This window comes from Poecilia reticulata, chromosome 22, assembly GCF_904066995.2.
Source record: "Poecilia reticulata chromosome 22, P_reticulata-male-v2, whole genome shotgun sequence".
In the NCBI taxonomy this organism is placed as follows: Eukaryota; Metazoa; Chordata; class Actinopteri; order Cyprinodontiformes; family Poeciliidae; genus Poecilia; species Poecilia reticulata.
In genome coordinates this window covers 26,241,486-26,266,162 of record NC_088851.1, presented here as the reverse complement: position 1 = coordinate 26,266,162, position 24,677 = coordinate 26,241,486, and the positions used below count along the sequence as shown (strand labels likewise).

Sequence of the window (24,677 nt, the reverse complement as noted above, 5' to 3'; positions counted from 1 at the left end):
CCGGGTTCGTTGAAGCAAATTGGCGAGTTACTGGCAATGAAACAGAATTAAAAGAATTTAAGAAATTTAGTTTTAAAGTAAAAAATCTGCAAGATAAAACTCAGAAATTGTCTAGAAAAATTTTGAATTTTCTGTCAAAAGTCAAAAAGTTTAAACTTAAAGTCAGAAATTTCAAACTTTCTTTCTAGAAATTTCCAGATTTTTTTTCTGCAACTAATTAAAAGACTTTCCTAGTTTTTTCTGAGATTTTCTGTGAAAATTTCCGCTTCAAATCCAGAAATCATCTTGTTTTTTCTAGACATTTTTTTGACTAATGTTTTTCTTCTAAAACCTTTAGAGCTCAGAAATGTCTCTGTTTTTTAGTGAGTTTCCTCCTCTGTGTTCTCTGAATGGCCCTGATGCGCCGTGTTTATGGAACATAAATGGCCTGTGCAGAACACGGAGAGATCCGTGTTTAATGTGTGGTTTTGTTTAAGCGGATTGGAACATAAACAGATCCGTATTTTCTCCTCCAGCCGGGATGTTTCTCATATGTGGCTATTAAACACAAGCTGCTTGGTGTGCGACACAGAAAGTCTGCCAGGGGAAAAATTCCCAACCAAAAACCCCAAACATGCCCCAAGCTGAGAGATTTATAATTTTGGTGGGCTGACTAGAAAATAAAGCCCAAGTTACTAGCTTGCGGCTGCAGCCTCGGCACGTTCGCTGCTCGTCGCCCCGGTAACCCCGGTAACCCCGGTAACCCCGCTGCAGGAAGATGACGGTGCAGTTCCAGCAGCCTGCTCCTGTAATTTCAGCTTTTTAAAAAAAAAAAAGAAAAAAAAAAAAAAGCACCATAATTAGTGAAAGTTGTTGGGCTTGGAGCGAGTTCTGACTAATTGGCTCTAATGGAGCCCCGCTGGCCGGGCCGTTCCCGGTCTCCATGGCAACAGACAGGAAGCGAGTCACCGGCCAGCACCGCCGAGCGGCGTGCTCAGCGTGGTCACTTCCTGCTGCAGACGCCGAGGGAGGAAACGGGCATTTTCTCCTTCTTTGGTCACCAAAAGTTCGCTGATGGGACAACCTGAAGGTGAGCTGCGCTCCGGAAAAGTTTCTACACCTTTCATCACGTTTATGTCAGACTCAGAAATGTACAAGTTGTTTTCAAGCAGTTTTTTGACTTTCTGAGAAGAAAAGTCAAAAAACTTTTTTTTTACAAATAAAAATCTTATAAGTGTGGCAGGCACATGTACTCAGCCTCTCTTAATCCGATAAATAAAATCCAGTTGCTGTCAGAAATCAGCTCCTATGTGTCGGAAAACTAGCATTTTTCAACATCCTGCACACAACATCCTACAGTTTAACATGGTGATGGCAGCATAATGCTGTGGGGATGCTTTTCTTCAGCAGGGGCAGGAATCCAAGACAGTCATGAAATAAAAACTTGGTAGAACCTCAAGAAGACTTGAATATTTTCTAATTGAATTAATTTTAGCCTAAACTCTGTTAGCCAACATGCTACCATCAGGGTTTCTGCCGGCGGTCGGGGAACCGAGGCGGTCCAGCAGCGGCCCGCCCTACTTTGGTTTTAGAAGATGTTAAGTTGACAGGAAGTGTAAAAATATCACTGTAATTAAATGTTACTGTATAACAGTGAAACAAAGAGATAAAGGTTCGGGCGAATCCAAAAGTCTGGAAAGGTCAATATTAAGAGATTCACCTTCACTGATGTTTTAGGGAATCGGCTCTTCTGTCTGCTTGGTGAAAATGAAACCAGATGCAGGTAAAGGAGAAAAACATTAAATTAAAGAAGTGAATAAAGCAGCAACACAGTTAAACCTGAGGCTGTTGGCAGAATCACTGACTTTCTGACCAAATCCGACTCAAACTCTGGTCTTTATCAGCTGAATTAGTTTCCTGCAGCCTGAATGGAGACGAGCTCCTGTTAAATCACATCCCTGCTCCAACTGGTTCTCCTCCTCTGCACCGGTGTTGAGGAATGGTGCAGCGCTGCCAACACAAACTCTTAAATCAGCCTGAGCGCGCTGCGCGTGAAACGTCACGCCATGGCGACTTCCTGCCCCGATCATCCAACATGGCGGCTCTGACCGGCGTCCCGCAGGGAGGACTTTACACGCCGCTTTGCTGCGTTTCAGTTCAGCGGATCAGGATGTTTTTGGGATCTGAGGTCGGCCAAACATTCATGTCCTGACTGAGGTGGGGAAGGTTGAGTGGAAGGAAAAAGTGCATCAGTGAGGCTAAGCTCATTCAGGAGTTTGAGGTTATCGATATCTGATATCAGGAGAAAATATTTAGTTGTTTTAAGCTGCATTAAAACAAAAATCACGTGATTAACTTCAAGTTATTTATGGAAACCAATATCCAGCATAGATGATGAGGTTTGCCTTTCAGGACAGAAAGCTAACAGAAAAATAATCCAAAAAGAAAGAATTGGGAAATAAAGGAAATAAATCCTCAATAAATCTTTTTCTGCCTGTTTTTACAATCAGATTAAATTTACACATTTTGAAAATCTGGGAAATTCTTCGTCGACCAGCCAAGATGGAGATGAATCAATATTAATCCAGATGCAAGCTGCGATCAGTCCGCCTGCGCTGCCTCCTGCAGACCGACTGATTAACTGATCACACATTATTGATCCACGATCAGCTGATCCCAGATCTGTTCGGGGCTCAGCAGCTCACATGACGGATCAATTCTGCAGATTAACATGTTTTTCTGTTAAAAATCAACTAAGAATGAGTTAAAGCCACAACTGATGATTATTTTAATAATCTATTATTCTGACAATTAATTGATTAATCAGATTAATTGATAAATTAAAAATGGCCACAGTTTGCTCATTTTTTGTTTGGCAATTTAAAACAATTTATTCATTAGAAATACATAAAAATATGTAAATACATGTGATTTAATTAATTTTTAAATAAGAAAATAAACATTTTATTCCCTGCAATAGCAGCACTCCTTCAGGGAACGCTTGGTCATTTGTAGCATTATTTAGAGTAAATAGTGTGAAAAGCTCAGCTCTTTCTGCTTGATGTAATATTAAAACTGTTTAATGAAACTTCTTATTTTATAGAATTTGAACCAAGTGAAGCTAAAACTGCCACTTGGGGATTTTTAGTGAGATCTGAATAATCAAATATGTATGGATTTAATTATTATATTGTCTTCTCACCAATTCAAAATCTGTATTACTTTGTAATTTGACACCATGAAATTGGGCCTCCGTCTCTTTAAGAAGCTCCTGCTCTTTCTGAAGCTCCGCCTTCAGGAAGTCATCCCAACATGGCTCCTCTATTAACCCTTTAACCAGATTTTTACCTGCGTTTTTCTGAAAAGTAGCTCCTATAAGAACAGTAGTTCCACCAGGTGTTTGCTTGTTGCTGCTAGCTAGTCTGAAGGAGCTGAGAGGGGGAGGAGCTAAGTCTCAGAGGCGGGGCTAGGTTCACTCAGGGTTTGCCATTTGGTCAACTTGTTTGAAACTTCAGGTGGAAGTATTTGCTATAACCTGGTGCCATGCATCTCAATTTGTAAATTCACAAATTGAGCATCTCTCAACAAAACAAATGCACACCACACTTTCCAGATTTACATTTATCTTAAAGTAATTTAAAGTTAAATAATTTGTACTTTCTTTAGCAGGTTCTGCAGGACGATGCAGGAACACACCAATGTTCCAGGTCTGGTTCTGATCCAGGAAGTGGAGACAGCGAGTCGCTTTGTGATGCTGCTTGAATAATGACTTTAGCCTGATAGCATGTGTGTCGTAACTCTGAGTTTTTGGACACTTCTGCTTGGTTTTTGCTTCTTTTTAGATGCCAAAAAACAGCAAAACAAAGCAGAACCTTAAGAATCAAGACAAATTAACCTTGTTGACCTATGACCAGCGGGTTTTAACACAAACTCAAACCTTAGCAGCAGTTCTGTGAACATCCAGAGGTATGTTTGTGTAAAACAGCACGGCACCGTCAATTTATAGCACTTTTAAACTGCAAAGGTCCATTTTTTCTTCTCCTTGAGGGTTTGAACCTTCTTTTCCCACAGTTGGTGTCTGTTTTTTTTTTACTTCCTTCCTTTCTGCTGTGCCCCACCCTTCTCTCTTTGTGCACCGAGGCAGCAGGAGGGAAGCCTGCAGAAATTGTTTCTGAAGTCGCAGAGCTCTGGCATGGAGGAGGAAAAACACAAACCGTTTCTTCTGGACGGATCCAGAAAAAAATTCACATCTGATTGGAGATGAACTTTAATCACATGTTAGAGAGAAACAGCTCTTGGAGATAATTGCCGATTTAGAAATCATCTTAAGGTGCTTGGAAAAGATCTTTACAAAAAATCTAAAACTACTTGGATAATATGGTTTACAGTATTCACCTTCCCTTCTGGATTAATAAAGTATTTTTTAATTTAATTGAGTCCTTTGGCTGACATTTGACTAAAGAACCGCAGCAGCTGAAAATGTAACAATCTATTTTAGCTAGCGCTAGTTTTTAAGCTAATTTTAGTTAATGCACTGCTGCTGGTGTTCTACATGTAGTGAATGTAATGCTCTGTGTTTAATGTTAGCCAACATGCTAACTAGCATGTTAGTGAATTTTAGCCTATAGGCTGTGGCTTCAATATCTGATGGAGTATGCTAATGTTAGCCCATATGTTACTATTAAGCTACTAAAAAGCTATCATTAGCTCTTCAGCTAATTTTGGTTTATATACTGCTGTTAGCATCACATTGTACATAAGCAAATTAATGCTGATCTATATGATAGGCTTCACTAAATGGGAAAGAAATAAAGTGGAGTCAGAATTTAGTGGTTGGAATATTTTTCTTTTGTGTTTGGCTAATGACTACGAGCCATTTTTCCTGCTAGCGCTAGCCTACCTAGTGTTTTTTTTGGTTGCATTTACCCAGAATGCCCTGTGCTGTAGTCCATTTCCTGCTTTTGGAGGGGTCTCCGGTCCGCTTGGTGTTCACATAGCATTCAAACCGAACCAGAGTTCACTTCAACAGAACCCAGACCAAGGTTTATAGGCAGACCACAGTTTGTTGTTTTGGTCAGAGCTCGATTACATACCTGCGCAAACGAACCGGACTCTAGACAAACTAATCCGCTTTAATGTAACAAAGTTGGTGAGAATGCAAGTTCAAATCGGCTAAAGCTAAGATGATGGGATCAGACTGGTAATGGTATTCGCTTCATTAGTTCAGATCTGAAACAATTAAACATTAATTTTCAAATTAATATGAATGTTTGTCGTCCTACCAGTGGTGCCTGGGAGTACGACCGGCTCCAGGACTGGGAGGTAACTGGTGCATGGGGAATGGTCCTTCCCAGAATTCCTGCATCCGTAACCGGAGACTCGGACCTCCGGTCTCGGCGCAGCATCAGTTCTTCTGCTTCCTTAGCGCTTGTCGCGCTGTTGTACCGCCGCATGTACGCCTGGGACGGACAGCAGGAGGTTACTCGGTTGCTGTGCGTTCTGGGTAAAGACAGACTGGCTCGTTCTCACCTCTGCTGGTTTAGTTCCTTTCTGCGGCGCTGCGTTGTTCACAGCTTCCTCCGAGTCAAAGGTGGTCGCCCGGTACGCCCTCCATGTTGTCGCCGTCTCTGCTTCGTCTTCGGACCCGACGTCCATCAGCGCCTTGCTCGCCTTGTTCCTCCAGGTGCTCCTCACGGTCACGTTCTTCGTGTCTGATGATGCGTCGTCCGCGGAGAGCTCGGTTTGCCTCTGGCTCCTCCAGCTGGTCACCGTCGCCGTGCTGCTGCCGCTCTCGAAGCCCGACTCAGTGTCGTTGAAGTCCGAGGACCGGCGCCGGCCGCCGCCGCCGCTGCGCTGGTGGCTCACATGGCTGCTGGAGGCCTCCAGCCTGGAGGCGCTGTGGAGTTTGGACCTCGTCGGCCCGTCGCTGCGTTCGCCGTCGCCACAGTCCTGGTCTTGGCACGGCCGCAAAGCGATTTCACTCTTAGGGATGGAAATCTCATACGGGATGGAAATGCTGCCGCGGTGGTCACTGCTGGGTCCTGGAAGGCAGCAGACACACAACGCAAAAAAACGTAAATAATGATAAATTATCTGTGAACTCAAACAGATTCAACTAATTAACACCAACACACTTTATATATTTAAATTAATGTGTATTTGTGTATTTTTAATAATATTTTGATAATACATAAAATATATAAATATTATTTTTCATACTATTTAATATAGAACAAAACAATAAGTAGTAGTAATAATAATGATCTCATTATTAACATATCATTTAATGTTAATTAGTATAAGATTAAAAAATTTGCAATACATTAATATTATTATTGCTATTATTATTAGCAGAAGTAGTAACAATAAGGATCATTATATTGATAAACAACTTGTATTACAAGAATAAAATGCAATACTTTTATTGATATCATTTAATGAAAACAAATAATCCTATGAATAATCATGTATAACATTATTATAACACTTTACATTCTTGGAATAATAATGCTAATAAAACAAAAATACTTTGTAATAAGAATTACATCACCATTATTATTATTATTATCATCAGTTATTAAAATGATAGCTGCACCTACCTATGACGAAGTTGCTGGTCGACGTGTGGCGCTCCTTCACCGGCATCGGCTCGCTGGATAAGCTGCTGCTGCGGCTGCTGGTTCTGGAGGAACTGGGGTCACTGGGGTAGATGGTGATGCTGCTGGTCATTTTGCTGCTGCTGCTCACAATCGGCTTGGTGGAGATCTTGGGTTTGCCGTTTGTTGACAAGGACTCTGAAATCATGACTTCCTTCCTGTCGATCTCAACAATCGCGGGCTTGATGACGGCCTTTGACCTCAGCGCCTCCCGGGGGCTGCAGACTCTCTGGATCTCGATGGACGACGGCGTCTGGACGGGAGTGTGGCGGCCTCCTCCGTCGGCCGGCTGCGCCCTGCTGAACAACTCCTCGTCGAAGGAGCTCCTGGAGGAAGACCCCTCCGACTGCGAGTCGTGGACGTGAGGGTATCTGGTGTACCTGGAGCTGGTCGTCCTGCTGCTCACCGACGCGCTAATCGTCTCAGCTACAGGTTCCACTTCCGAGGGTCTTGAGCCGGTGGATTCGGTCTCAGATGCAGATGAATGGCTGTCTGAGCCGACGTCGTTGGGCAGCAGCGGAGTGACGTGAGATCTGTAGGCCGTGTACGACCCGTTGGCTTTGGACACCAAAGACTCCTGAACGGTGTCTGTTGGTTCCGGATCAGAGGCGGACACCGCCTCCTTCTCCGCTGCAGACACGTTGTTCACGCCAACACTCTCTGGCACAGCGTCAGAGTTGTTCGACTCGGTGTCACTGCCTCCGTACGCTTTAGAGAACCTCTCTCTGTTCTTCGCCTCGGCGTCCGTCTGCTTGAACGGCGACCTCTGAGGCTTCGGTTCATTAGCAGCTGGAGGGTAGCGGCTCAGGACGGAGGCCTTCTTAACTTCGGAGGTTTGCGAGGCTCCTTTAGGGCGTTCCTCAGGGAATCGAGACGTTACTCCGTTGTCTGAAGAAACGGTAGCAGACGTGGTTTTGGGAGTCCGTCTGTTCCTCAGAGCAGGACTCAGAGGCCGCCTCGTCATCTTTGGGGAACTCTCGCCTTTGCCCCTCAGCATGGTTTCTCTCCTGTGCTGAGGGGAAAGCTCCCGGACCCGGTGCTTTGGAGAGCCCGGCTCTGTAAACGCTGCAGAACTTTTAAATTTGGGCTTCTCTTGCCTGAAGCCCGTCGATACCGCCTCCTCGTTCTCAGCTTTGCCATTCTCCAGGACCTTTGCAGGGCTTCCATTGCCGTGTTTTTCGACATTCCCGATTCCTTTACCCCCAATCCCAGCTTTTCCACACAGCTGCATCCGGAGCTGCTCCACCTGTTCGCTCAGTTGGCGAGATCGCCTTTGCTCCACCTGAAACTTCTCGTGAAGCTCTCCGTTCTTGAACTGGGAGTTCTTCAGATCCTCCTCCACTGCCTCCATCTGCTTGAGGCGGTTCTTCAGCTTCTCCACTTCCTGAGTCAGCTCCTTTACTTTGTTGTCTTCCTCCTGCGAGCCCTTCTTGATCTCAGACTTGTTGATGATGCTTAGCTTCTCATCTGCTAGCTTCAGGTAGTCAAGGTTCTTCTTCCCTGCCAGTTTACTTGTGAAGAGCGTGGTAGAAGAAAGTTCGTCCTCAATTCTTGAGGTCATGAAGTCTGAACGATCTGGACTTTTTCTTTCCTCTGAAAGCTTCTGAATGATCTTCTCATCCTCTCTTTGCTTCTCAAGCAGCTTCTTCCGCTCGCTGACAAACGCCTGAGTGAAGGCCTTGAGCTTCTCCAGCTCTTTCGCCAGCGCCTGCTCCGCCTTGTCCAGCTTCGTCTCGGAGCCTTCGACTTCTTTCAAGCGCGCTCTGAGCGTCTCCAACTCCGAGGAGAGCTTCTTGGTCAGGTTCTTCTCCTCGTTGAGACTCAGGCACAGTTGGCTGCAGTCAGACTTGCTTTTAGCAAAAGCTTCCTCCAGTTTCTCCAGTTCAGCCATCCTTCGCTGAAGACGCTCGATCTCGCCCTTCAGCTCCTTGGTGAGGTTTTCCTCCTCTTCCAGTTTCTCGCGGACTGTGCGGCAGAGGTCCTCGGCTTTGCGTACCTCCTCATCCTTGCCCTGGATCTTCAGCAGACGTTTCCGTAGCGCCTCCACATCACCCAACAGGGACGAGTTGCTGCCTTCTGCTTGGATGATCTTGTCCTGCAGAGGACGGAATCATTAATCATTTCTGTCCTAAACAAAGTCTCCAATTTGTTCCTGCCTTCATCTCCCATTTATCAACCATTCAGACACATTGAACGAGCAACAGAGTTATTTTCAGGTTGGGTTTGAAGACTAGAGTTCAAATTTGTCAGTGGATATTCATTCTGTTTTTAAGTTAGCTTGAAACAGCTAAGCTACATTAAAAAAAATCCACATTTATTAATTTAAATGACAAAAGGTTTCACTGAAAAATATTTCTGGCCCCACGTTGATCTTGAAAACTAATGCATTCCTTTAAGCTCAGGTTTCATTTTGGGCAACTAGCCAACAGTTTTCGTGTTTTTGGTTGTCCACTAGAGGGCTCCACTGTCGCCAAGGCAGCAAAATGCAACATTTTTCAGGCAAAGTTGCTGCAGAGATAAAAGTTGTGTAGATGTGCGTCACACGTCTACACAATTGTAAGGAAATTAAATATTTTCTTAAGTGACTTTAGGAGATATAAAAACAAAATGTGAATGCAAACATAATGATAATCATTTTAATCAATGAATAATTTATTATTGGATAAGCTACTACTGTTGATAATCTGCATCAGTAATATTTTTACTAATGATATTTACATCAATATTTTAACATTTTAAATTTTCAGCAATATTTAAATACGCATTATTACTATTTATAATATGCATTATTTTATTAGAAATATTTTAAATAAAATTATGAATACGTGTAGAAATATTTTAATAATTTTATTACTAGCATTTTAATAAAATTATAATTTACATATTAATAATTTCAGCAATATTTAAATTATTGCAAAAATTCTGATATATTCTACAATATTTTGTCATCAGCAATATTATGTAATAATTCTATCATTTATATCAGCTATATTAATGATATGAATAATTATATTAATATTTTAATATGGAATTATTAATATTATCAATAGTAATAGTACTTATTCTCGTGTAAAAAATAAAACTGTGGACGAATTTAAAAAATTCACTTTTGAAGGGATAAAATTCCCAAATGTTATTATTATTAGTAGTAGTATGGATATTTCAGGGTAAAGTAGTTTTAACAAACTGTCTTGATGAAAATGCAAAACAATATTTGAATAAAATTTTTACAGCAGTTTTGTGGAAACAGACTATTTTCTTCCTTCGGGTCTCGATTGCGAGTTTTCTTTAAAAACGTTTTTAATCCGACACGGCAGAAAAACTAATAATCCACCAAAATGAACCCTGAACTCAACTGATCCGTTTCTGGGTCTAATAATTATCATAAGCAAATTCACCCTGACATTAATTTAAAGTAAATTATTGTAATAATGTGGTTCTGATCCCTGTAAGCTCGACCCAAACCGTTAAAGTCGTGGTGCGCAGCGCCACCAACCTGCAGGTCGAGCAGCTCGTCCTCAGACTTCTGCAGCTTGTTGGTCGCTTCTTCCAGTTCGTCCAGCCTCCTGCCAAGACTCTGCAGCTTGTGCCGTAAGTGGCGGTGCGTCATGTCTTTATGATCCGACATGGCTGCCGTCTTCAGATCCGATTCTTTTCTCTCTGTTTTCGACGTCCAGGTTATTGGAAAGCAGCGTTTTGGGACTTCCACATCTGTGTGGCGGTGATAGCAGGACCTCAAAGCGCTCTCCTGGTCCTCTTGTCAGCCTGGCTGGTTGCGGTTGTTTAGGTCTCCAAAAGTGCCTCTAAATGGTGTTTAGCAGACAAATCTGTCATCTGTAGGAGAGAAAGACAGGAAATGACACTAATTAGTCATCCATGATTTGTCAATGTCAGTTGCTGTTCCCAAAAGTAGCAAGAAAGACAGAAAAATGAGTCAAGAGTGGTTGATTACACCCATTTTACACAAAATTAAAAAATATTAAAAACACTAAAATAAATGTACTGTTCAACTGGAAAAGTTTGTTTCATCCTCCAAGTTATCCAAGCAGCAAATGTTTCATCTGAGCAGAGATAAAACAGCTGAGGATAAACAATTGAAGTGTTATTATTATTATTCATTTCAGTGTGAATTATTAATGCTGCCTTAGAGAACGAGGCAGTTGGAGCCATCAGTGGTTCAGGACTTCAAATCTCATTACACTGAGCCAGTTAATCACAGATGGTCCTTTTATGGGCATTTTCCCTTCAATTTCTTCCCAATAAGTTACATAAAAAAAAGCCTAAAAATGTTGTAAAATGTCCCATTTTCCCATGATGTGCTGATAGAACAGTCGGTCTGATAATTTAATGTTCTTATTATGAATCTGTTATAAAAACTAGAAAACAATCAGCTGTTTTCACCTTGAAATGCAAAACATGTAGGAAAATATGCAGCAGCTTCAAACATTTTAACCATCAGAATCAAATGATTCAGGGTTAATTTAATGCTTCGTTACACATTTTGAAAATGTGTCAGTTACTTATATTCATATCGAGAGTTACTTTTTACACTGAACATTAGCACAATTTTCAAATCAGAAACTCTTTTTGCTACGAAATTATTGAATTAATAGACATGAGCTCTGCAAAAATATTTTTAAAGTTTTTAATTTTATTTAGGTTCTTATTTAGTTCGTCTTTCCAAAATCTCAGGAACTCCTGATCATTCATGGAGATTTGTTTTAGAAATATGGACTGTGAACGCTGACATTAGCGTTAGCGGCTACCTGCTTAGCACTAAGATGCTAATTTAGGCTTGAAAAGCTTCTCTGATTGGCTAACTCCTTTTAGCACAACTTGAACACAACAGAAGTATTTTCAGATCCAATCAGATCCGTGCAGAAGCAGAAATTAACCTCCTGGGGGTTTGCTGCTGTTGGCAGATGTCGCTTGTGCGTCAGACTTACGGGTGTACCAGAAACGTGAAAATAAAACTGTTCCAGCTTGGAACTTTAGTATGTAAAAGTAAAAAAGAAAAAGAAATTAATTGTGTTAAAATTTTTAAAATAATGAAAATTTACATGCTAAAGTCCCGACCATAATAAATGGAAAACTAAAACACTAATCATCAGTTTTTTGTTTGTTTTTTACTTATTATTAGGAAAACCATGTATAGAGGACAAAACAAGTCGGAGGAGTAAATTTGACATATTACAGATCTCAGACCACGAATGCTTTTATAAATAATGGCACTTTTTTAAGGTGCTTTAGAAACACATTGAAGTGATTTGAAATGTTCAAACGCTAATAATTTGTGTTGGAATCATCCAAACACACCAAGGAAATTTCTCCAGCCTGACTTTCACCTTGCCTGTCCTTTGTAGTAGGTAGTGTGTGTGTGTGTGTGTGTGTGTGTGTGTGTGTGTGTGTGTGTGTGTGTGTGTGTGCGCTGCTCTGTCGTCCCACATCGATCCCTTCTTCCTGCTGACAGCAGCACATCTCGACCCACCGCCCGGCTGCTGCTCCCTCTGGACCGTCACTAAGAACCAGCAGATCACCAGGAAAGTCATGGCTGCCACCAACATGGCCGCCCTGTCGGTCAGGGGGCGGGGCTACTGGTTGCTACGGGTCACCACAGATCCCATGAATGATTCAGGTAGCAGCATCATCCCTTCCCCCCCCCATCAGCTTCTCACATTGACACCACAGAGGAAGAAAGAAGGTCCGTATCGACCCGATTGGAGGACGCCACATCTGGGCTCATCATCACTTATGTTACCCTCCCACCCCCAACCCGACGGCCGGCTCCACGGCTCCTCTTCCTCCCGCTTTACAGCCTCACCATCCTGAAGCCTGAAACCACAACACAGGAGGATCTGCGCAGCTTCCTTTGACGTCTCGCCGTAAATCTGCGTCTATATGAACCATGTGTGCAGAACTCTTTGACATGTCATTACGGCTCCTTTAAGATGGAATAATACACTTTCTATACTTTTATTTGGTGCGATGAAACCCAAAGCTGTCTCCCCGCAGCTCATTAAAGGTCTTATTAGAAGTAAATATGCTTTGAACGTACACATGTCACCGGGTTGTTCTGGTTCAGGAACGCTGACATGCAGCAGATAAAGTCGTGGAGGAACGGAGGGAAGCGGCAGAAACACCTTCGCTCCGTGTTTTCCTCAGCCGGTTGCTGGGATCCACGACCGTCCCGGCGACTGATCCCAGTCCAGCAGACTAAAAATACAGCATGAGATTCTCATAAATCCGTCAGAGAGATTTAGTCAGTGGTGGAAAATATTTCAGCTCTTTGTGGCGGATCAGAATGAGGCTCGGGGGAAAACGCTGCCACTGAAAACTAGAAGGAGGGAAACGGTTTACCTGAGTTAGTGCAAAGTAAAAATAACAGCATGACCAGCAGAGATGGAGGTTTTATTGGGAAGCAAGTCATAAATCATCCCAAGAATTTATATTTGTACAAAAATCTGTTGAATGTCGTTTTTCCCAGAGGCCCTTCTACTCTGACACACCTAAATAAAATTCAGCGCAATTCAATGCTAGGTAAATATTTAGTAAATATTTAGCTTAGAGCTAAATATATAGCTTGCTAGCTAAAGATTCAACTTCAAACTTACGATTTAGCTAACAAGCTAAAGATTTAACTTTGCTTTAATTTAGTACGAGGATAAACATTTAGCCTCATGCTAAATACTTAGCTTGCAAGCTAAATATTTAGTTTAAAACTAAATATTTAGTTGAGTTAAATCGTTAATGGAGCTAAACTTCTGCTTGCTTGAGCACCAAATTTCAAGTCTTTCCACATATTGTCAAAAGGCTTTAACTAGGCCATTCTGTCATCTCTGACTATACGTTTATTGTCACTGTGATGGAAGATGAACCTCCTCTGCAGTCTCAAATCACTTACAGCCTCTCCACAGCATAATGCTACCACCGCCATGTTTCACTGTGAGCTTGATGAAAACTTCTGCTTTTTTTATTTGTAGGCCGTAAATTTAAATTTTCATCCCGTCTGACCGCAGCGCGTTCCTCCACTGGGAATGAAACAGTCGATTAATCTAATGCTGTTGATGCGTCTCTGCTGTTTTCCTTTAATCTGAGAATAAAAGTCAAACATCTACAAGACGTGGTTGAAGTTTAGCAGAACGGTTCTGTCAACCACTCCAGAGTTTCTTACAAACCCAAACCCAAACACACACACACACACACACACACACACACACCAAGGTTACAGCAGAAAGCATATAATTAAGGCTTCAGGCCTGACCGTTCCCCTTTAGTACATTTTGTTCTGTTCTGAGGAACAGCGGGGGGAGAAGACCCGCTCTCTCTTCTTGCACTTGACGTTAACTTGGTTTCGAGGCTCTTCTGCTTCAAAAACACGATCAACGGTCCAATCAGAAAGCACTTCTCCTTACAGGGAACGGGCCACAGGAACGGTCTTTATGCAAACGTACTGATGTGTGTGGATGGATGCTGGCGCAGCACTGGAACCACAAGATGGCGGAGACCTGAAGCTTGGCCCGCACTGTCCCGTTTTCCAAGATAAAGAAAGCCGGCGTCCTATAATGGTCGGTTTGCCGTTTCCTGTGCTGTCATGTTGCCTTTTCCCGTTTCTAGCACTCTAGAAAAATGTCAACATGGAAGGTACGATTTCATTTCTGCAAAAATACGACTGAATGTACAAAAAAGGATCAATAGAGAACAGAGCTGCATTTTTTCCTCACAGATTCTGACTGAAAAGGTGCCGACATGACGGGAAACGGTTGAGATGAACGTCGTCTGCAGGAGAGGAAGAGTTTTGTTTTTACGGGAGAAAACGTGGAAGTGAACCGCACCGAACGACTGAACAGAAGCTGGGCGGCCGATGTTCACCGACGGTGGAACGTTAGGAGAAGTCAGAAAATAAAATATTTAAGCATGTCTCATTATTCAGTCAGATTTTCATCACGTCACAGTTTCAAACTAAATATCTGAATAGTAAGCTCAATATTTAGTTTACAAAGTAATATTTAGTTTGAAGCTAAATTATTTAGCTTGTAATCAAAATCCGTAGGTCAGGCTTTTTAAGGATGTGTGATCGGCCAGAAAACCGCAAAAAAAAGAGAAAAAAGCTAAATAAAGAAAGGAAAAACAAAAAGAAAAATGCAGTAAAAGAAAAAAGGAATAAAAATGGGAAGATAAGAAAAAAGGATAAAACAAAAGCAAGAAAGGAAAGGAAGTAAAAAATTGGAAGAAAAAAGATATTTATTTGGAAAAAATTAAAAATGGAATAAATAAAAAAACTGAAAAAAACTGAAATGGGGAAAAAATGACAAAATGGTAAAAGGGGAAAATGAAAATATAAAAAAATAAACAAATGAGAAAAAACTGGAGAGAGAATTGGAAAAGGGGAGAGAAAAAAGAAAGGAGTAAACAATATACAGTCTGATGCTTTTCAGATAATTTTTGATAGTTTGGTTGCTAAATGATGAAACAGAATTTTGTCTGACAACCAGATCAATAATCGAATCATCAGTGAATGTTTTGATTATTGATCGACTCCAAAGCTGTCTGGATTTGATTCATAAAAATCCAAAGTGCCTTCATAAAACTAAAGTAAATCTTTAATTTGAGCTCATGGAAGTGCTGACAGCAGACCTTCCCCAACGATCCCAGAGCGAGCGATCTGGCCGGAGCAGGAACTCCGTGACCCGGTGAGAGGGCGTGAGCGGCTGGGCCGCTGCCCTCCGTACCTATTTAAAACTCCCAGCAGCTGCTCAAACGCTCCAGCAAACCCCCAACCGACCCGACCCGACTCAGGAGGCTGCGTCACACGACGAGCTGCTCCAGGGGGAACGCGAGAGAAAAGATAAGAGAAAACACGGCGACGCTCGTCAGAGTCAGCAGCACCGAGGAGCTGGGAGTGAAACGTCCAGCAGGACGGCAAACGGGGAAATACAGACGACTTCTCACAGTCCTGCATGAATACACCAAGATCTGGAGAAAAATTACAAAACGTTTCATATTCCGCCTTAAAACAGGCCATCCAACCTGCTGTTGGTTACCAGGATGTTCCACATTGGTGCACGAATAATAAAACACCTGAATTTATCTGATGGCCACAAAACAATGAGTCCAGATAAATAAAACCTCTAAATAGGACTGTAGTGATACAATAATCTCCCGATACGATACACAATATTCTGCTCACGATACGATATATATTGCGATATTCAGCAAACGATACAATCCAATACACTTTTGTGATTTTCTGAAAGATTTTAGAGGGACAGAGTGATTTTGGTGACATTTTGTGATGTTATAGAGTTGGACTGAATTAATTGAGCTGAAAACTGATTAAAAGCACCAACTACACGATACCTGGCTCTGGTTGGACACAGACTTAAAGTCGACAGCTGGACAAAATGAATCAAAGAAGTGGTGAGAAAACATGTTTCTTTTAATTGAAACAGTACAAACTGTAGCTGACATGCATTTGTAACGTAAATAAAGTGAACCAAGTACCTGCTCTGAATAGTTTGATACCTTTTTAACTGAACATCTGAAGGAATCACTATAAGCCTGACGACCGAATCACTCCCCTGGCGAAGCAAGCAGTGAGTGAGCAAGGTGACAGGTGGACGTTACGATACTTGCGGATGAATATCGATTTTTTTCTAGGAAAGAAAATATCGATATATATCGCAAAGTCGATATTATTACACAGCCCTACCTCTAAATCAGAAAATACACCTCGGCATTCATAAAGTCATAAACAAATAAAATGTAACTGGTGTTTTATGTGCAAACTGATGACTTTATAAATGTGTTTTCTTTTATGTTTGAAGAGCAGAAGGAACATTTCCACCTGTAAAGTTTTATCTCATCTTAAAAAGGTAAAACAGCAAATCTCTCTGCTCAGTTCTGATTGTTTGATTTTTATTTATTTTGCTGTCTGGTTGTTCACGCTGCCACGACTCCCTAAGCTTCTTCAGGACATAAATCACGTCTGCAATAAAAATGTATTTTTGGTTTGATAACATTTGTGAATTTTGGGTTTTCGTTGTATGGAAACGTTTAACAGCTTGGAGATAAACTCAGGAGCTGAATCTCATTTTAACGAGCAGCAGACCTCATTTAAAGCTGAGATTCTGGTTTTTGGTTTTATTTATTCTCATGTATAAACATTTGCACAGGTATATGAATTCATGTTCCAAACTCCTTTTCATAATGTGCAAATGTTTACCTGTATTTCACTTGAAAGACAAAATAAGAAAATATCGTAAAGAACCAAGAAGTAAAACTTTCCTGCTTTAATGAGAGTTTTATGCGACATAAAGTCGTCTCCTCTGACAGATTACGACTTGTTAAAAAGGAATAAAGCGACTCGCTGCGACTCTCCTCCTCTACCTGGTGTGACGCCCAGAGGTCAGTTTATCCCTTCTGGGCTACCGTAGCTAAATACCAAAACAGCTTTTAATGGAAGATAATGCTAACGCGCTACATCAATATTATATTTAGTCAAAATTAGCAATAAATCAACTTTGTGTTTACTGCAAGCTAATGCTGAGGTGCTAAATTCAGCCATGCTGATACCCACCATGTGTCAGTAACGTGCGTTACGTCGCACCAACAGCATGACCTTTACTTTACCCACTCCACAATAAAACCAAGAATATAAACATCTCACGACTTTAACAATTATTAAGAGTCGATGACCAAAACGTCAATCAGCTGAAATTTTACAAAACAGCCAATTAATCTAGAAAGATTAATTTAGGCGAAGTGATGTGGGCTAAACTTTTTCAAATTCAGCAAAACCTTTAAAGCGCTAAGAGAAAAGTTAGCTCTGCTAACCCAGCCTGTCCCTGACCCAGCAGCTGGACGGAGCCGATTGTTCTCATGTCTGCGTTGGTCTAAAATGTCACATCTGGACACGTTTGTGGTGGAAATGTGACAAATAGTGAAAAAATTTCAATTTCTTTTTTTGGAAAGCTTTTCTGCAAAGAGATGAAAAAAGGAAATCAGACTTACTTTAACGTTTCTTCTTCAGGACGTTACACTCCCCTCCAGAATCCCTCCATCCTGCAGGAACACACACAGAGGGCATGGGGTTAGGAAAAGAGGAGCACTGGTCATCATAATACACACACACACACACACACACACACACTCTCATGCCATCTTTCACCAATGTCATCTGGTGCAGTTGGCAGGACCAGAGGCTGCGGCGGGGCTGACAATGCAGCCACTGTAGGGGAGATTGTTCACAGTCAAGCTAACCGGCTAAGGATGAGCTAACGGCTCAGATATGGGACTCATGCATGAGCAGACAGGCAATGTTTGGCCAGCACAACAGAAGGCCCCATTCAGCCGTCTGCAGAGGCACTTTTACACACACACACATTATCTTAATCATCATCAACATCCTAGAAGCTCTCGTCTGCTTCAAACACACACACACACACACACACACACACACACACACACACACACACACACACACACACACACACACACACACACACACACACACACACACACACACACACACACACCCCCACACACACACACACACGAGGAGGAGGAAACGCTGCCGACTCGCAGCATTCCATGACAGTAGCGTTCCATGTGTTTGGTTAAGCCGAGTCCAGATCCAAGAGTCTGGACTGAATTTAAAGGACGAGGAACCGATTCAGTCAGAGCGAACGCGTTTCCACCGCTGGCGTCGGCCTGACGCTCCTCCGTGTTCCAGGTCAGAGAGAAAAATAAAACCTCCGAACGGATTCAAAGTTACTCAAACCAACCTGAAACTGCCAGTCAGCCACCCAAACCTACTAAATTATGCCAAAAAGTAACAAAGAACCAACTTTTTTATTTGATTGTGAGAAATTCAACATAAACAACCAAATATAGACAAACAGATCGACAGGCTTTTGTTGGACGATAAACTATTATTGCTAAAAGGCAAATCTGTTAATCACATAATGAATTCAAACCAAGTCATTTTTGTCCTCTCTCTCTTTTTCCACCAAAAACTGGGTGATAAAAGTTTTCAGCCTGGATAATTTGTCTTCATAAATCATTTTATTTGTTGTTTCTGTTGTTTATTTTGGATATTTAAAATGTCATCCTGTTCCAGTGTTAAAATGTTTATAAGAACTTAAATTTTATTGATCTGTGAGAACGTGTTTCTGAATTATTATGCCATTAAATTGGTCTGAAAACAACAATAAAGCAGCAACTTCAGAGACAATTTAAGCAAAATTTGTTATGCGACCAACAGCTTAATGATCTGATGAATCTGGATAAATAAGTGTTTTCATGGATTTTTGTTTTTTTTTGCTTCATAAATAATGAAACGGTTATTTAAAAACTGCAAAAACAAATAGATGTCCACAGTATGAAATAAACCCTGAAGCATCAGAAAGCTGATGACGAAGTGCGTGAGGAAGAGCAAACCTCCACGTTTAAACCAACAACAATGAAGTTTGCAGCTGGAGTCGGCGACGCGCTCAGAGGGACGATCCGGTTACAGACGTGAAGCTGGAGGTTTGAGGCTCCTGCCGCCACCCAGCGCCTCGTTTCCTCTCTTCTTCTGCTGCTGCTGCTGCTGCAGGACGGCGGCGGCGCTCAGTCAGACCCACAACATCAGGATCTGCTGAATCATTTCACTTCTCACGCTCAACGCCAATCCCAACGTCAGCCGAGCGCCAAAACATGCGTGTGTGTGTGTGTGTGTGTGAGAAGGTGCAATCAGGGGTTTCATTTTGTTTGTCTAATTTGGTTTTAGTTTGTTTGCTTGTTTTTATTAATTAAACATTGTTTTGTTTTGATTTAGTTTTTTTAGTAGTTTTAGTTTTTTCATATTTTGGTTCATTTTTAGGTGCAGGATTCAAAAAGATTAAAATATTGTGATGTGATAACACTCAACAGATGATAACGTTTCCAAAAAGTTTATTAATTATTGCTTTTGTCAGAAACTTTTGCCGTTAAACTGTGTGGGAAAAAAATGTAAAAATCAATTTCACATTAGATCGAAAGGCTAATAAATAAAGAGGAAAAGGAAGGATATTAGATCTGATTTTGGAATGTTGTAGTTTTAGAAACAACATGGCTCCAGCTCCAGTTTTCCTCCAGTTGTTGCTGTTTTCATTTATTTCTCGCCAGTCGTTGAAAAAAAAAAAAGATTCAATCTGAAATGTGTGGCATGCTTTTTTTCTTAAATTCAGTCGGTAAGCATCTTCTCAAATCTCGTCACTGATTCTCAGTTGAATGTTGGTTGTTACTTTGACTAGGTCATTCTATTCTTACAATCTCCAGCCTGTAAAAAGTTCTCAAAAGGGTTTTCCTGGATTTATCTCCATCCTCCTGTGGAGCATCCTCACAGCATGATGCTGCCAACACCAGGCTTGACCGGAGGGATGACATGCAGCGATTCCCAACGCAGCATTTAGTGTTGCTCTCATCAAAAAGTGATGCTAAAACAATAAATTAATACAAGAAACAGTTTATGATAGTAATGATGGACGCTGCGTCGATTTAAAAGTTTTTCAGAACAAGAACTAACAGAGAAACCAAAAATCTTTACAACAAAATGAACCTTAAAGCGCAAGAAGGAACATTTTCAGACAGATAAACGAGAACTCGAAGAGAGAAGCAGCAACGAGGGAACGTTTCATGGCCTTAAGGCCCATCCTGGCTTTCAGCGGCCAGGCAGGCCGAGCCTGCATGGGAGCCCATTTCCTGTGTGATTAGGGGGAGAGCGGGCGTGTGTGTGTGTGTGTGTGTGTGTGTGTGTTCGTGTTCAGTGGGGTCTGTGGTTGTTTTGTCTGCTACGGGGGAAAGGAATGCCCAAATCAAACACAGTGAACAGAACGCAAAGGAAGACCAGGGAAAAGCAAGAGAGACAAAAAAAGACTGAAATAAAATTATTCATTTAGATTTAAGGGATTCAAAGATGGAGGAGCGATGAAAAGTGGAACAGAGTCTGAATCCTCATCTGCATTCCTGCTGCATTCCTGCAGCGCAGCAAGGTGGGGTCAAACCTTCACCTCTGCGCTCGTCAGATGGAAAACCATTCAGCTCCTGAACTTCACCGTGAACCTGCAGAACCAGCCCTAATGTTTAATAACTCCCAGCTTTTCAAAGCGCCGCCGAGACGTTCACACGCTACCGGCCGTTTCCCAGCAGCTCCTCATTATTCAGCCCCACTGACAGCCAACAATGCCACAGAACGGCTTCAGCAGCTGCGTCACGCGGCGCAGGAACGGCCCAGCAGCCGACTCAGCAGAACCTGGGGGTGCAACACGTGTCGGCTCCCTGTAAACGCCGTCGCTTGAGGGATTTTCATGAGAAAAACTGGAGCAGGAGAAAAAATGATGCAAAACTGAGTGAACCAATGAGGTCGGTTCCTGTGAAAACATCGGCCCGATCTTTGATTTTCACCATGACTGCTGACCTGGTGGTCAGAAACTCACAAAAATGAAAAAAATTTAACGTATCGTTTTCTCCACCGATTGCTGGAAGACCAGAAAACGGCCATCTTTAAAAAAAATCTGACCAGGCAATAATATTTTGGGGGAATTCTGACGAGTTGAAACGATTAATTGATAACTGAATTAATCGTAAACCAGTTTAGTAACTGACTGATCGCTAACTGATGTATTCAGACTCAAAAAGGTCATTTACCAAAAAAATTAAATAAAAATATATATGAAGAGCCGTAATTAAACCAAAACCAGGAATTTAAGATGAAAACATTTTGGTCTGTAAATACGTTTCAGCCAAAACTCCTAAACAAATTCTGCCATGCAGCATTTTAGGCAGTAAAATGTTGATTTTCTTAATGTAAAAAAATTATTGAATCATTGTTTATTTGAAGGGGCTGCACAGTGGTGCAGTTGGTAGAGCTGCTGCCTTGCAGCAAGAAGTTTCTGGGTTCGATTCCCGGTCTTTCTGCATGGAGTCTCCATGTTCTCCCTGTGCATGGTGGGTTTTCTCCAGGTACTCCGGTTTCCTCCCACAGTCCAAAAACATGACTGTCAGGTTAACTGGCCTCTCCAAATTGCCCCTAGGTGTGAGTGTGTGTGTGCATGGTTGTGTGTCTCTGTGTTGCCCTGCGACAGACTGGCGACCTGTCCAGGTGACCCCGCCTCTCGCCCGGTACGTTAGCTGGAGAGGAACCAGCACCTCCTGACCCCACTGAGGGACAAGGGTGTAAGAAAATGGATGGATGTTTATTTGAATCTTTTAATGCTTTTCTGATATTTTATAAGAAAGGCTTAAATTACATGAAAGATGTGCACAATGTGCCTTTCATCCAATTAATCGTGAAAAGAATCAATAGCTTAATCAATTACTAAGACAATCAATAGTTGCAGCACTAAAACTTTTAGTTTTACTGAGAAAAATTCATACCTGGCACCAGTGGCGCAAAAAGTGGGTATGCAGGATATGCAACGCATTGGGGCGCAGCACCACAGGGGGCGCCAAAACCCCGTCTGGAGGGGGCGGCGTGCCGATGATGTCCCATACACTTCAGCGCGCCTTACGCTCCTTCACCTCGCGCACAGAACTAGGTAAATGTAGCGAGTTTTACCCTTCACGTATCGTCGCCTCGGAGGGGGGGTGGGATCGTTGAGCGGCTGAGCGGCGCTCCTTCACCCTGACTTTCCTTCCGTCGGGGGGGGGCGCCGATTTATGTTTTCGCATCCACCTGAATAATGTGTAGTTGTGCCACTGCCTGGCACACCAAGTTTGTTGACCTCACACTTGCCCCCTAGTGGCCCAATCGATTAGTGCAGCCCGAAATTTACCCCATCAGAGCCAACAGGCTGTAGCAACAACAACACTCTTCAGTGTGGAAGTTGTTCCTGGAGGAAGAAGACCTAATGTCGGCCATTTTCAGCGTCAGTGAGCTGCTTCCAGGTCAGAGGAAGCACAAAGGCTGCATTTAAAAAGCTAACATGTTTCAACCCAAAGAGGGCAGCACTGAGACGGTTTTAGGCAAAATATTAAACAAATTTACATAAAAATGAATATAAACTCAGACAGTTTGTCTTCAGTTCATTTGGGGGATTTAGTAATCCCAGCTGTCCGATCGGGGTCAGTTGGTTAAATTTTACATAAACTGCAGAAATTGGCCACAAAGTTCAGATCTTTGCATTTCTAGCACCTTGAGAAGAAGAGATGAGAAGAAGAGATGCTTTTTTTAAAGAACAGTTTCTTTGCTCGTTTTTTTTTTCATAATATAACTTTCCCCCTGAGCATTTAAGGTGAAACTGATGCAACTGCTTCCCGTTTTGTTTCCAAGCTCAAACATTAGAAACGGCAGCAACGCGCCAGCCGCATTAGTGTGGTTAGGAATTAATAACCAGCGCTTTGTGCCGTCAGTTCCCACACACTTCCTTGTTTTGTGCGAGCATGCCGGACCCTGCCCATGCAGACGGAGTCATTCCCTGACTGGCAGAGCAGAAGCGATTGGCTGCTGCCGTTTCCTTTTAAGGCAGCCATGTCTCAGGGCTCGGCAAGGCTGGGAGCTCAGCTGCAGATAAAACCCTAATTCAACCACATTCCTCTAAGAGATCCACACCTACAGAGGAAACGGGAGAGTCATGCAGGGATGAGAAAGTTTTCAGAGTGTGGCTCAGCTCTACTGCTCAATATTCCCGTTTCTTAACTGGTCAGGACTGTAAGGGCAGGAGGGGAGCAGGAAGACGCCACAAAAACAGCAAGAAAAGGCAACAAACATCAAACTTTTCCTTCCTTACTCGGATGGTTCAGAAAGCAACACCAGTTGCAATAAGCAATAAATCAATTAATCACATGTAAATTAAAATAACTCAATAATTTCCATTTGCATGATTTATCGTTTTTCTCTTTCTACCAAAAGCTGGATGATAAAATCTTCAGTCTGGTCTCAATTAAACCAACGAAAAACAGTCATAAGAAGGAAAATATGACTCTAGTGCTGCTAATAAAATACATTTAATTAAAAAATTATCAATAAAGATGGTGGATCGTATGAAAGCAAGAGTTTTGGTCATTTTCTGCGTTGGAGAAAATAATGTGAATGAGGTGTGGAAACAAATGTGGCTAATTTAAGGGGTTAAAAGGAGAAAGATTATTCACAACTGAAACATTTAGAGACTCCCAATAAATCATCTGAAGGGTCAGACGGTGCAAAACTCAGAAAACTGGCAAAAAAAAAACCTCTTTAGAGAGTTAAATGAAACTGAATCCACCTGACGAAATGAAGTTTCGGTAAATCCAGAGAAAACAGACGCAGAGAAAGAGACAGAGGCGTCTGCAGGCCGGATAATGAAATATGCCTGGCATTCAGCTGTGTTTGTGCATGAATGAGCCACTCTGTGACTTAGGAGTGTTTAAGGGATTCCTGTGGAGGCTTCAGTGTCTGCATGAGTCCACAGGTTATGATTTTCTCAGCGCTCTCCTCCTTGCTGCAGCTGTCCCAAGGTTATCTTTTGCTGCTCCGCAGACGGAGGCGAAGAGACGATGAAGGGAGAGCAGAGGGACAAAAAGATGCAGACTGCACTTCCACACCCCTAAAATCAGCCATTTACCGATTAAACAATTAAATAATACATAAAAAAACTTTACTATGTAGAGTAGCTAACCCCTTAACTTTTATCTGCAGATAAGATGAATAAATCGGTTCTTAACGACGCTAGCTTTATGTTTCTGAGCAAATTGTAACTTTTTCATGTAAATAAGCATAAAACCACCTCAGTGCTGCCCTCTGTGGGTTGAACTGTGGCTACTGCAGTTGGATTTTCCCATTAGTCCAACTTGGTTAGCCGCCATGTTTGGGACAAAACCATCTCACTCACCTTGTGGCGAGTCAGGAGTTGGAATTGCGAGCATAAATCGGTAGCGTTTATTTAAAATGTGAACACCGAGTGGAGTGGGTTTCCTCTCTGCTCTGACTGCAGGCGAACGACAGACCAGCTGCGTTTTCATCGACTGAAACTGAGCAAATCAGAAGCACAAACATATATTTACTTAATGGAAAAACTGGGGCTTTCTGATAAAAAGTTGGATCAA

The 24,677-nt window shown here is 42.1% G+C and overlaps 1 protein-coding gene and 1 long non-coding RNA gene across 2 annotated transcripts in view; one reads left to right on the top strand and one right to left on the bottom strand.

The window, feature by feature from the left end:
* The window catches only part of luzp1 (leucine zipper protein 1), a 41,767-nt gene that overhangs the window by 4,279 nt on the left and 12,811 nt on the right, over positions 1-24,677 (bottom strand). The window contains exons 2-6 of the mRNA XM_008401887.3: positions 17,646-17,696; positions 10,132-10,469; positions 6,579-8,730; positions 5,509-6,020; positions 5,262-5,438 (exon numbers count right to left, since the gene is read on the bottom strand). Of these exons, the coding sequence (XP_008400109.2) occupies positions 5,262-5,438; positions 5,509-6,020; positions 6,579-8,730; positions 10,132-10,263 (2,973 nt within the window). The 5' untranslated portion in view covers positions 10,264-10,469; positions 17,646-17,696. The remainder of the gene's footprint in view (positions 1-5,261; positions 5,439-5,508; positions 6,021-6,578; positions 8,731-10,131; positions 10,470-17,645; positions 17,697-24,677) is intronic.
* Positions 877-14,552, top strand: LOC145549982 (uncharacterized). The gene is made up of 3 exons (XR_014085786.1): positions 877-1,069; positions 14,050-14,276; positions 14,359-14,552. It is a non-coding gene; the product is annotated as an uncharacterized LOC145549982 (long non-coding RNA).